The sequence below is a fragment of the Manis javanica genome, chromosome 12 (assembly GCF_040802235.1).
Source record: "Manis javanica isolate MJ-LG chromosome 12, MJ_LKY, whole genome shotgun sequence".
NCBI classification, from domain to species: domain Eukaryota; kingdom Metazoa; phylum Chordata; class Mammalia; order Pholidota; family Manidae; genus Manis; species Manis javanica.
Window position 1 is genome coordinate 66526463 of NC_133167.1, and position 14934 is coordinate 66541396.

At 38.2% G+C, this 14934-nt stretch overlaps 1 protein-coding gene across 4 annotated transcripts in view; it reads right to left on the minus strand.

Annotated features, from left to right (window-relative positions):
* Positions 1-14934, minus strand: part of LOC118969894 (uncharacterized) — a 102554-nt gene that overhangs the window by 53542 nt on the left and 34078 nt on the right. The window contains exon 5 of one of the 4 annotated variants that reach the window (XM_073218751.1): positions 7808-7853. The exons of the other annotated variants lie outside the window; for them this stretch is intronic. Coding sequence (XP_073074852.1) covers positions 7808-7853 — 46 coding nt within the window. The remainder of the gene's footprint in view (positions 1-7807; positions 7854-14934) is intronic. 4 annotated transcript variants of the gene reach the window in all.

A 14934-nucleotide genomic window follows, 5' to 3' on the forward strand; every position in this document is an offset into this window, starting at 1 on the left:
TCACTCTGAAACCTGTGGTCTTAGCCACTACATGTACTTCACTGCAATTACAAAAACATTTCTATACCTGATACTGATCACAATATTCAGCCATGAAAGCATAGTCAAGATGACGTTATGGCAATGTTATGGAAAAAGCCAATGCATATACACAGTGTCTACATGTCCCAAATTTATCTATACTAAACCTTTTCGGTAATTCCCATCTTAAATATGAATTCTGAGGGGAGAATTTTTGCTGAGATTTCAAGTGCAGTCAGTAGGAACAGCAGTTGTACTAACTGCGTTGCGCCCTAAAACACTGGGAAGGAATCCGGCAAAACAGTTTTACACTCAACAATATAGGGCACATCTTACTAAATTTCAAGAGCTCCTATAATTAACCATTTTTTATCCAAGCATAATTTCTAAACAGTTACGTTTCATTTATCTTGGAAAATCGACTTTTGTCAAAAAAGCAACACATTATTTTGTTGTCCAAAATTCATCTGACATATGCCACTGTTTACATTTTAGCTTTTCGCATTAATGAAAGAATAACTTCAGTGGGTGTTTCAAGTATTGGGATCTCTTCTGACTCCAGGATTTCATAGAATTAGAAATGGATTGATAGGGAAATCTGAAGCTTGTATTAAAAGTTTAATTCACAGAACAGTCAAAACAATTGTGGGTGAGGAAAAGAAAGAATACTTTTCCTCAGTCAACTTTTCCTGTGCAAAGGGAAATAAAATCACAACATTTGATTTCTATGCTTCTTTGTCATTTAGAAATTATACATCAAAAGTTTATTCGTTTTCTCTTAATGTCTAATGCTTAGAGAATAATTGGTTTCTGAAAATAATTTTTCTTTAGATTTAAAAGAAACAGATAAAGAGAAAAATGATGAATAAGACAGACATGGTGTCAGATCAAGCATTTGATACCATTATAATCCTTTCTACAGTTACTAGTTTAAATCTTTAGCAGTAACACATTCATTTCTTGAAATACTATAGTGAGAGGAAAAAAGTGGTTTATGGAAACACATACACCAGCAGAAAGCTAGTGTATTAAACGACTAAGCCTCCTTTGTGCATAGATAATCTTCGATATCTGGTATCTCTGGAAGAAACTCAAACGGATACACTGCTAAATGACCTTATTTATAGCCCCAAGTAGTAAGTCCAGCCATAGGAAAAGAATTCTAGCAAAATAGATATACTAAAACGACTCTTAAATTACTTTATCCTTCTTTCTTGGGAGAGAATGCCTTTGGAGTGAAAGTGAAGAAAAATGTTTAAATACCTCTTTCTCCTTAAAAAGTAACGTGCAGCCTGACCGTCTCTGGGCACTTCTGTAGCGAGATGCAGCAGTCATGACTGCCGTTTTTGCTGGATTCCCAAGCCCAGAATCATGGCATATGAACACCTCACACAATGGGTGCCATGGATACAAGCACTGCTCTTGCCCCCATCACAGAAGACTGTTACACCCAGCAATCCAAGTGCCGTGCTTTGTCCGTGACATTTTCACTGTATTGCTTGCTTTCTTCTTCATAATATTTTACCAAGGAAGCCGGGTTCTACACTCCATATATTAGCACGGAAGTATCACACGCCCAGTGAGGTTAAATCGTTTCCTGAGGAGTCCTGGCATTAAGGGACAGAAGTGTGTGATGTGAACCCAGTACTCTCTCTGAAACCTGTGGTCTTAGCCACTACATGTACTTCACTGCAATTACAAAAACATTTCTATACCTGATACTGCTCACAATATTCAGCCATGAAAGCATAGTCAAGATGACGTTATGGCAATGTTATGGAAAAAGCCAATGCATATACCCAGTGACTACATGTCCAAAAATTATCTATACTAAACCTTTCAGTAATTCCCATCTTAAATATGAATTCTGAGGGGAGAATTTTTGCTGAGATGTCAAGTGCAGTCCGTAGGAACAGCAGTTGTACTATCTGCATTTTTACATCCTAAAACACTAGGAAGGAATCCGGCAAAACAGTTTTACACTCAACAGCATGGGGCACATTTTTTTCAATTTCAAGAGTTCCGACAATGAACTATTTTTTAGGCAAGTATTATTTCTGAACACTTACGTTTCATTCATCTTGGAAAATCTACCGTTGTCAAAAAAGGAAGATTATTTTGTTGTCCAAAATTCCCCTGACATGTCACTGTTTACATTGTCGCTTTTCGGATTCATAGAAGAATAATTTCAGTGGGTGTTCCAAGTATTGGGATCTATTCAGACTCCAGGATTTCATAGAATGAGAAATGGATTGTTAGAGTAATCTGAAGCTTGTACTAAAGTCTAATTCACTAAACAGTCAAAACAATTGTGAGTGAGGAAAAGAATATTTTCCCTCAATAAACTTTTCCATAGCAAAGGGAAATACAATTTACAACAACATTTGATTCTCCTGTCAATCAGAAATTATACATCAAAAGGAGTTTATTCGTTTTCTCTTTATTTCTAAGGCTTACAGAATAATTGGTCTCTGAAAATAATCTTTCTGCACATTTAAAGGAAACAGATAAAGAGAAAAATCATGACTACGAGGAGAGGCATGCTGACAGATGTAGCCTTTGATACCACTATAATCCTCCTTTCAACAGTTACTGGTTTAAATCTTTAGCAGTAACATTCATTTCTTGAAATACTATACTGAGAGAGAGGAAAAACTGGTTTATGGAAACACATACACGAGCATAAAGATGGTGTTTTATAAGACTAAGCCTGCTTAGTGCATAGATAATCATCGATATCGGGAATCTTTCTGGAGGAAACTCAAAATCGATACAGTGCTACACGACCTTATTTATAACCCCAAGTAGTAGGTCCAGAAATAGGAAAAGCATCCTAGCAAAATAAACCTAAAACGATTCTTAAATTACTTTATACATCTTTTTTGGGAAAGGATGCCTTTGTTGTGAAGGTTAAGAAAAATGTTTAAATATCCCTTTTTCCTTAAGAAGTAGGATGCAGCCTGAACCTCTCTGGGCACTTCTGCAGCGAGAGGCAGCAGTCCTGACTGCTCTTTCTGCTGTGTTGCAAAGCTCGGAATCATGGCATATGACCACCTCACAAAATGGGTGCCATAGATACAAGCACTGCTCTTGCTCCCATCACGAATGACTGTTACACCCGACAATCCAAGTGCCGTGCTTTGTCCGAGGCATTTTGAATGTATTGTTTACTTTCATCTTCATATTCATTTTACCAAGGAAGGTCAGTATTCCTGTCCCTATATTACCATTGAGGGAATCACAAGCCCAGTGAGGATAAATCGTTTCCTGAGGTGCCCTGGCATGAAGGAACAGAAGTGTGTGATGTGAACCCAGTACTCTCTCTCTCTCTCTCTGAAACCTGTGGTCTTAGCCACGACATCTAGTTCACTGCGATTACAAAAACATTTCTATACTTGATACTGATCACAATAATCAGCCACGAAAGCATAGTCAAGATGACGTTATGGCAATGTTATGGAAAAAGCCAATGCATATATGCAGTGTCTACATGTCCAAAAATTATCTATGCTAAATCTTTTCAGTAATTCCCATCTTAAATATGAATTCTGAGGGGAGTATTTTGCTGAGATGTCAAGTGCAGTCCGTAGGAACAGCAGTTGTACTAACTGCGTTTTTACACCCTAAAACACTAGGAAGGAATCCGGCAAAACAGTTTTACACTCAACAGCATGGGGCACATCTTACTGAATTTCAAGAGTTCCGACAATTAATTATTTTTTATCCAAGCATATTTCTAAACAGTTACGTTGCATTCTTCTTGGAAAATCTACCGTTGTCAAAAAAGGAACAGATTATTTTGTTGTCCAAAATTCACTTGACATGTCACTGTTTACATTTTCGCTTTTCGCATTAATGAAAGAATAATTTCAGTGGGTGTTTCAAATACTGGGATCTCTTCTGACTCCAGGATTTCATAGAATTAGAAATGGATTGTTAGAGAAATGTGAAGCTTGTACTAAAAGTTTAATTCACTAAACAGTCAAAACAACTGTGGGTGAGGAAAAGAAAGAATATTTTTCCTCAATAAACTTTTCCACAGCAAAGGGAAACACAAAAGGAGTTCATTCGCTTTCTCTCAATTTCTAAGGCTTACACAATAATTGGTATCAGAAAATAATCTTTCTTCAGATTTAAAAGAAACAGATAAAGAGAAAAATGATGACTAACAGGAGAGACATGCTGACACATCAACCCATTGAAACCATTATAATCCTCCTTGCAACAGTTACTAGTTTAAATCTTTAGCAGTAACACATTCATTTCTTGAAATACTACAGTGAGAGAGAGGAAAAAAGTGCTTTGTGGAAACACATACACCAGCAGAAAGCTACTGTATTATAGGACTAGGCCTGCCTAGTGCATAGGTGATAATCGATATCTGGTATCATTCTGGAAGAAACTCAAAATGGATACACTGCTACATGACCTTCTTTATAGCCACAAGTAGTACGTCCAGAAATAGGAAAAGCATCCTAGCAAAATAAACCTAATACGATTCTTAAATTACTTTATACATCTTTTTTGGGAAAGAATGCCGTTGGTGTGAAGGTTAAGAAAAATGTTTAAATATCTCTTTTTCCATAAAAAGTATGACGCAGCCTGAACCTCTCTGGGCACTTCTGCCGGCAGAAGCGGCAGTCATGACGGCCCTTTATGCTGTGTTGCCAAGCTCGGAATCATGGCATATGACCACCTCACACAATGGGTGCCATGGATACAAGCACTGCTCTTGCTCCCATCACGGATGACTGTTATATCCAAAAATCCAAGTGCCGTGCTCTGTCCGAGGCATTTTGAATGTATTGTTTACTTTCATCTTCATAATCATTTCACCAAGGACGGTTGGTATTCCTGTCCCTATATTAGCATTGAGGGAATCATAAGCCCAGTGAGGATAAATCGTTTCCGAGGTGCCCTGGCATGAAGTGTCAGAAGTGCGTGATGTGAACCCAGTACTCCGTCTCTCTGTATCCTGTGGTCTTAGCCACTACATGTACTTCACTGCGGTTACAAAAACACTTTTACAGTTGATACTGATCACAATATTCAGCCACGAAAGCATAGTCAAGATGACGTTATGGCAATGTTATGGAAAAAGCCAATGCATTTACCCAGTGTCTACATGTCCAAAAATTATCTATACTAAATCTTTTCAGTAATTCGCATCTTAAATATGAATTCTTAGGGGAGAATTTTTGCTGAGATGTCAAGTGCAGTCAGTAGGAACAGCAGTTGTACTAACTGCGTTTTTACACCATAAAACACTAGGAAGGAATCCTGCAAAACAGTTTTACACTCAACAATATAGAGCACATCTTACTAAATTTCAAGAGTTCCGACAATTAACCATTTTTTATCCAAGTATAATTTCTAAAGTTATGTTTTATTCATCTTGCAAAATCGACTTTTGTCAAAAAAAAGAGCACATCATTTTGTTCTCCAAAATTCATCTGACATGTCACTGTTTACATCTTATCTTTTCGCATTAATGAAAGAATAATTTCAGTGGCTGTTTCAAGTATTGGGATGTATTCTGACTCCAGGATTTCATAGAATTAGAAATGGATTGTTAGGGAAATCTGAAGCTTGTATTAAAAGTTGAATTCACAGAACAGTCAAAACAATTGTGGGTGAGGAAAAGAAAGAATACTTTTCCTCAGTAAACTCTTCCATAGCAATGGGAAATAAAATCACAACATTTGATTTCTATGCTTCCTTGTCATTTAGAAATTATACATCAAAAGTTTATTCGTTTTCTCTTAATTTCTAAGGCTTAGAGAAAAATTGTTCCTGAAAATAATTTCTCTTTAGATTTAAAAGAAACAGATAAAAAGAAAAATGATGACTAAGAAGAGAGACATGGTGACAGATCAAGCCTTTGATACCATTATAATCCTCCTTTCTAGTTACTAGTTTAAATCTTTAGAAGTAACACATTCATTTCTTGAAATACTATAGTGAGAGGAAAAAAGTGGTTTATGGAAACACATACACCAGCAGAAAGCTAGTGTATTAAACGACTAAGCCTCATTAGTGCATAGGTAACCTTCGACATCTGGTATCTCTCTTTTAGAAACTCAAAGGGATACACTGCTACATGACCTTCTTTAAACCCCCAGGCAGTAGGTCCAACCCTACGAAAAGTATCCAAGCAAAATAAACATTCTAAAACGACTCTTAAATTATTTATACTTCATTCTTGGGAGAGAATGCATTTGGTGTGAAAGTGCAGAAAAAGGTTTTAATACCTCTTTCTCCTTAAAGAGTACGATGCAGCCTGAGCGTCTCTGGGCACTTCTGAAGGCAGAGGCAGCAGTCCTGACTGCCCTTTATGTTGGGTTGCCGTGCTCAGAATCACGGCATATGAACACCTCAGACAATGGGTGCCATGGATACAAGCACTGCTCTTCCTCCAATCACAGAAGACTGTTAGACCCAACAATCCAAGTGCCGTGCTTGTCCGAGGCATTTTGAATGTATTGTTTACGTTCATCTTCTTATTTTACCAAGGAAGCCCGGTTCAACTGTCCATATATTAGCATGGAGGGAATCACACCCCTAGTGAAGTTAAATCATTTCCTGAGGTGCCCTGGCATTAAGGGACAGAAGTGCGTGATGTGAACCCAGTACTCCTTCTCTCCGAATCCTGTGGTCTTAACCACTACATGTACTTCATGGCGATTACAAAAACATTTTTATACTTGATACAGATCACAATATTCAGCCATGAAAGCATAGTCAAGATGACGTCATGGCAATGTTATGGAAAAAGCCAATGTATTTACCCAGTGTCTACATGTTCAAAAATTATCTATACTAAATCTTTTCAGTAATTCCCATCTTAAATATGAATTCTGAGGGGAGAATTTTTGCTGAGATGTGAAGTGCAGTCAGTAGGAACAGCAGTTGTACTAAGAGCGTTTTTACACCCTAAAACACTAGGAAGGAATCCGGCAAAAGTTTTACAATCAACAGCATGGGGCATATTTTATTAAATTTCAAGTGTTACAATTAACCATTTTTTAGGCAAAGATAATTTCTAAGCAGTTATGTTTTATTCATCTTGGAAAATCTACTTTTGTCAAAAAAGGAACACATTATTTTGTTCTCCAAAATTCACCTGCCACGTGACACTGTTTACATTTTAGCTTTTTGCATTAATAAAAGAATAATTTCAGAGGGTATTTCAAGTATGGGGAGCTCTTCTGACTCCAGGATTTCACAGAATGAGAAATGGATTGTTAGAGAAATCTGAAGCTTGTATTAAAAGTTTAATTCACTAAACAGTCAAAGCAATTGTGGGTGAGGAAAAGAAAGAATATTTTTCCTCAATAAACTTTTTCGAAAGTAAAGGGATATAAAATTAACATCATTTGATTCCTGTGCTTCTTTGTCATTCAGAAATTATACATCAAACGGAGTTTATTCGTTTTCTCTTAATTTCTAAAGCTTACAGAATTGTCCTCTGAAAATAATCTTTCTTCAGATTTAAAAGAAACAGATTAAGAGAAAAATGACGACTATGAAGAGAGACATGCTGACAGATCAAGCCTTTGATACCATTATAATCCTACTTGCAACAGTAACTGGTTAAAATCTTTACCAGTAACACACTCATTTCTTGAAATAATATAGTGAGAAAGAGGAAAAAAGTGCTTTATGGAAACACATACACCAGCATAATGCAAGCGTATTATAAGACTAAGCCTGCTAGTGCATAGGTAATCATCGATATCTGGTATCTTTCTGGAAGAAACTCAAAATGGTTACACTGCTACATTACCTTATTTATTGCCCCAAGTACGAGGTCCACAAATAGGAACAGCATCCTAGCAAAATAAACCAAAAACAATTCTTAAATTACCTTATACTTCTTTTTTGGGAAAGAATGCCTTTGGTGTGAAAGTTAAGAAAAATGTTTAAATATCTCTTTTTCCTTAAAAGTAGGATGCAGCCTGAACCTCTCTGGCCACTTCTGCAGGCAGAAGCGGCAGTCACGACTGCCCTTTATGCTGTGTTGCCTAGCTCGGAATCATGGCATATGACCACCTCACACAATGGGTGCCATGGATACAAGCACTGCTCTTGCTCCCATTACGGATGACCGTTACACCCGATAATCCAAGTGCCGTGATTTGTCCGAGGAATTCTGAATGTATCGTTTACTTTCATCTTCATAATCATTTTACCAAGGAAGTTCGGTATTCCTGTCCCTTTATTAGCATTGACGGAATCACAAGCCCAGTGAGGATAAATCGTTTCCTGAGGTACCCTGGCATGAAGGGACAGAAGTGTGTGATGTGAACCCAGTACTCTCTCTCTCTCTCTCTCTCTCTGAAACCTGTGGTCTTACCTACGACATCAAGTTCACTGCGATTACAAAAACATTTTTATACTTGAAACTGCTCACAATATTCAGCCACGAAAGCATAGTCAAGATAAGGTTATGGCAATGTTATGGAAAAAGTGAAATGCATATACCCAGTATCTAAATGTCCAAAAATTATCTATACTAAATCTTTTCAGTAATTCCCATCTTAAATATGAATTCTGAGGGGAGAATTTTTGCTGAGATGTCAAGTGCAGTCACTAGGATCAGCAGTTGTACTGCGTTTTTAAACCCTAAAACACTAGGAAGGAATTCGGGAAAAGAGTTTTACACTCAACAAAATAGGACACATTTTATTAGATTTCAAGAGTGCCAAAAATTAACCATTTTTTATTCAAGTATAATTTCTAAACAGTTACGTTTTATTCATCTTGGAAAATCGACTTTTGTCAAAAAAGGAACACATTATTTTGTTGTCCAAAATTCATCTGACATATGTCACTGTTTACATTTTATCTTTTTGCATTAATGAAAGAATAATTTCAGTGGGTGTTTCAAGTATTGGGATCTCTTCCGACTCCAGGATTTCATAGAATGAGAAATGGATTGTTAGAGAAATCTGAAGCTTGTACTAAAAGTTTAATACACTAAACAGTCAAAACAACTGTGGGTGAGGAAAAGAAAGAATATTTTTCCTCAATCTTTTCCATAGCAAAGGGAAACAGAAAAGGAGTTCTTTCATTTTCTCTTAATTTCTAAGGCTTACAGAATAATTGGTCTCTGAAAATAATCTTTCTTCACATTTAAAAGAAACAGATAAAGAGAAAAATGATGACTAAGTGGAGAGAGATGCTGACAGATCAAGCCTTTGGTACCATTATAATCCTCCTTGCAACAGTTACTAGTTTAAATCTTTAGAACTAACACATTCATTTCTTGAAATACTATACTGAGAGAGAGGGAAAAAGTGGTTTATGGAAACACATACACAAGCAGAAAGCTAGTGTATTATAGGACTAAGCCGGCTTAGTGCATAGGTGATAATCGATATCTGGTATCTTTCTGGAAGAAACTCAAAATGGATACAGTGCTACATGACCTTATTTATAGCCACAAGTTGTACGTCCAGAAATAGGAAAAGCATCCTAGCAAAATAAACCTAAAACGATTCTTCAATTAATTCATACTTTTTTGGGAAAGAATGCCTTTGGTGTGAAGGTTAAGAAACATGTTTAAATATCTCTTTTTCCTTAAAAAGCAGGATGCAGCCTGAACCTCTCTGGGCACTTCTGCCGGCAGAAGCGGCAGTCATGACGGCCCTTTATGCTGTGTTGCCAAGCTCGGAATCATGGCATATGACCACCTCACACAATGGGTGCCATGGATACAAGCACTGCTCTTGCTCCCATCACGGATGACTGTTATATCCGAAAATCCAAGTGCCGTGCTCTGTCCGAGGCATTTTGAATGTATTGTTTACTTTCATCTTCATAATCATTTCACCAAGGACGGTTGGTATTCCTGTCCCTATATTAGCATTGAGGGAATCATAAGCCCAGTGAGGATAAATCATTTCCTGAGGTGCCCTGGCATGAAGGGAAAGAAGTGTGTGTTGTGAACCCAGTACTCTCTCTCTGAAACCTGTGGTCTTAGCCACTACGTCTAGTTCACTGCGATTTCAAAAATATTTCTATACTTGATACTGATCACAATATTCAGCCACGAAAGCATAGTCAAGATGACGTTATGGCAATGTTATGGAAAAAGCCAATGCACATACCCGGTGTCTACATGTCCAAAAATTATCTATACTAAATCTTTTCAGTAATTCCCATCTTACATATGAATTCTGAGGGGAGAATTTTTGTTGAGATGTCAAGTGCTGTCAGTAGGAACAGCAGTAGTACTAACTGCGTTTTTACACCCTAAAACACTAGGAAGGAATCCGGCAAAACAGTATTACACTCAACAGCATGGGGCACATTTTATTAAATTTCAAGGGTTCCGACAATTAACCATTTTTTATCCAAGCATAATTTCTAAACAGTTACGTTTTATTCATCTTGGAAAATCGACCTTTGTCCAAAAAGCAACACATAATTTTGTTGTCCAAAATTCATCTGACATATGTCACTGTTTACATTTTATCTTTTTGCATTAATGAAAAAATAATTTCAGTTGGTGTTTCAAGTATTGGGAACTCTTCTGACTCCAGGATTTCATAGAATGAGAAATGGGTTGTTAGGGAAATCTGAAGCTTGTATTACACTTTAATTCACTTAACAGTCGAAACAATTGTGGGTGAGGAAAAGAATATTTTTCCTCAGTAAACTTTTCCATAGCAAAGGGAAATGAAATCACATTTGATTCCTATGCTTCTTTGTCATTTAGAAATTATACATCAAAAGTTTATTCGTTTTTTCTTAATTTCTAAGTCTTAGACAGTAATTGGTTCATGAAAATTTTTCTTTAGTTTTAAAAAAAAACAGAAAAATGACTAAGAAGAGAGACATGGTGACAGATCAAGCACTTGATACCATTATAATCCTCCTTTCTACACTTACTAGTTTAAATCTTTAGCAGTAACACATTCATTTCTTCAAATACTATAGTGAGAGGAAAAATGTGGTTTATGGAAACACATACACCAGCAGAAAGCTAGTCTATTAAACTACTAAGCCTGCTTAGTGCATAGGTAATCTTCGATATCTGGTATCTCTCTGGAAGAAACTCAAACGGATACACTGCTACATAACCTTGTTTATAGCCCCAAGTAGTAGGTCCAGCCATAGGAATAGAATCCTAGCAAAATGAACATTCTAAAACGCCTCTTAAATTACTTTATACTTCTTTCTGGGGAGAGAATGCCTTTGATGTGAAAGTGAAGAAAATTGTTTAAATATCTCTTTCTCCTTAAAAAGTACGATGCAGCCTGAACGTGTCTGGGCACTTCTGCAGCGAGAGGCAGCAGTCCTTACTCCCCTTTATGCTGGGATGCCAAGCTCAGAACCATGGCATATGAACACCTCACACAATGGGTGCCATGGATACAAGCATTGCTCTTCCTCCCATCACAGAAGACTGTTATTCCCGACAATGCAAATGCCATGCTCTGTCCGAGGCATTTTGAATGTATTCTTTTCTTTCGTCTTCATAGTATTTTACCAAGGAAGCCCGGTTTTACTGTCCATATATTAGCATGGAGGGAATCACACGCCCAGTGAGGTTAAATTGTTCCCTGAGGTGCCCTGGCATTAAGGGACAGAAGTGCGTGATGTGAACCCAGTACTCTCTCTCTCTGAAACCTGTGGTCTTAGCCACTACATGTACTTCACTGCGATTACAAAACATTTTTATACTTGATACTGATCACAATATTCAGCCACGAAAGCATAGTCAAGATGACATTACGGCAATGTTATGGAATAAGCCAATGCATATACCCAGTGTCTACATGTCCAAAAATTATCTATACTAAATCTTTTCAGGTATTCCCATCTATATATGAATTCTGAGGGGAGAATTTTTGCTGAGATGTCAAGTGCAGTCAGTAGGAACAGCAGATGTACTATCTGTGTTTTTACACCCTAAAACACTAGGAAGGAATCCGGCAAAAGAGTTTTACACTCAAAAGCATGGGCATATTTTCTTAAATTTCAAGAGTTCCGACAATTACCCATTTTTCGGCAATGATTATTTCTAAACAGTTACGTTTTATTCATCTTGGAAAGTCTACCATTGTCAAAAAAGGAACAGATTATTTTGTTGTCCAAAATTCACCTGACATATGTCACTGTTTACATTTTAGCTTTTCGCATTAATAAAAGAATAATTTCAGTGGGTGTTTCATGTATTGGGATCTATTGGAAATCTATGTATTGGGATTTCACAGAATGAGAAATGGATTGTTAGAGTAATCTGAAGCTTGCATTAAAAGTTTAATTAACTAAACAGTCAAAACAATTGTGAGTGAGGAAAAGAAAGAATATTTTCCTCAATAAACTTTTCCATAGCAAGGGGAAATACAATTTACATCATTTGACTCCTGTGCTTCTTTGTCATTCACAAATTATACATCAAAAGTTTATTCATTTTCTCTTAATTTCTAAGGCTTACAGAATAATTGGTCTCTGAAAATAATCTTTCTTCAGATTTAAAGAAACAGATAAAGAGAAAAATGATGACTAAGAGGACAGACATGCTGACAGATCAAGCCTTTGATATCATTATAATCCTCCATGTAACAGTTACTAGTTTAAATCTTTAGCAGTAACACATTCATTTCTTGAAATACTATAGTGAGAGAGAGGAAGAAAGCGGTTTATGGAAACACATACACCAGCATAAAGCTAGTTTATTATAGGACTAAGCCTGCTTAGTGCATAGGTAATCATCGATATCTGGTATCTCTCTGGAAGGAACTCAAAATGGATACACTGCTACATGACCTTATTTATAGCCCTAAGTAGTAGGTCCAGCCATGGGAAAAGCATCCTTGCAAAATAAACCTTCTAAAACGATTCTTAAATTACTTTATACTTTTTTGGGAGAGAATGCCTTTGGTGTGAAGGTTAAGAAAAATGTTTAAATATCTTTTTCCTTAAAAAGTAGGATGCAGGGGAGCCAGGATGGCGGCGTTAGTAGAGCAGTGGAAATCGCCTCCCAAAACCATGTATGTCCATGAAAATATAACAAAGACATCTCTTCCAAACATAGAGACCAGAGGACACAGGGCAACATCCGGACCACATCCACAGCTGCGGAACCCAGTGCCTCGCGAAGGGGTAAGATACAAGCCCCGGCCCAGCGGAACCCGAGCACTCCTCCCCTAGGACCCAGGTGAGTGGAGAGGAGTCAGTAGGGAGAGAAAGCCCAGGACTGCTGAACACCCAGCCCCAGGATTCTGGACCACAGCGCAGACACAATGCATGTGTGAGGTCCTGGATACTAAGGAAACAGGGAGGCAGGACCGGTGAGCGGGTGCCTGAGGCTGAAGCTGGAGTACAAGGAAACGGGAGCAGTATTTTCTTTGGCGAGTGCTTTTTGTAAGCCTTATAGAGACAGGGAACCCAATACTAGGGAAACAAGGCAGCAAGAGGGGTGAGCGGGTGCCTGAGACCGGCGCATGGACAAAGAAAATCGCAGTTTTTTCCCTTTTTTTTTCGCGAGTGCTTTTTGGAAGCCTTAAAGGGACAGGGATCACAGTACTAGGGAACCGGGCAGCAAGACTGGTGAGCGGGTGCCTGAGACCGGCGCGTGAGGACAAAGAAAATCGCGAGTTTTTCCATTTTTGTTGTTTTTGGCAAGTGCTTTTTGGAATCCTTAACGGGACAGGGACCGCAATACTAGGGAAACCGGGCAGTAAGACCGGTGAGTGGGTGCCTGAGACCAGCACCTGAGGACAAAGAAAATCGTGCGATTTCCCCCCCTTTTTTTTTTCATTGCTGTTGTTGTTTTGGTTTGGAGAGTGCTTTTTGGAAGTCTTAAAGGGGCAGGATAGGACACAGCCCACAGGCAGGGAATCTGGGGATCTCTGGGCACTATAACCCCCTGGGCAACAGATAGCACAGAGGCCCCTCACGGAGATAAAGAGCCTCCCGGCCGCTCCCCCTCCAATGGGGCTCCACCATTTTGGAGGACCGGCCCCAGCTAGGCCACGCCCACAGCAACACCTGAGATAAACTCCAAACCAACTGGGCAGGTAGCTGAAGCCCTGTCTGCACACAGCTGCAAAGCATAAGCCACTAGAAGTCGCTATACACCCAGGAGAGAAAGGTCACAAACCAACAAGAAGGAAAGCTCTCCCAGGTCTCACTCGTACTAGCTTTGCAAACTATCTCTATCACCATGAAAAGGCAAAACTAAAGGCAGACAAAGATCACAGAGAGAACACCTGAGGAGACAGACCTAACCAGTCTTATTGAAAAAGAATTCAAAATAAAAATCATGAACATGCTGAAAGAGATGCAGAGAAAAATGCAAGAGCAATGGGATGAAGTCCGGAGGGAGATCACAGATGTCAGGAAGGAAATCACATAAGTCAAACAAACCCTGGAAGGATTTATAAACAGAATGGATAAGATGCAAGAGGCCATTGAAGGAATAGAACCCAGAGAACAGGAACGTATAAAAGCTGACATAGAGATAAAAGGATCTCCAGGAATGAAACAATACTAAGAGAACTATGTGACCAGTCCATAAGGAATAATATCCATATTTTAGGGGTACCAGAAGAAGAGAGAGGAAAAGGGGTACAAAGTCTCTTTGAAGAAATAATTGCTGAAAACTTGCCCAAACTGGGGGAGGATATAATCGAACAGACCACGGAAATACACAGAACCCCCAACAGAAATGATCCAAGGAGGACAACATCAAGACGCATAATAATTAAAATGGCAAGGATCAAGGACAAGGAAAGAGTTTTAAAGGCAGCTAGAGAGAAAAAGGTCACCTATAAAGGTAAACCCATCAGGCTAACATCAGACTTCTCAACAGAAACCCTACAGGCCAGAAGAGAATGGCATGCTATATTTAATGCAATGAAACAGAAGGGCCTTTAACCAAGGATACTGTATCCAGCA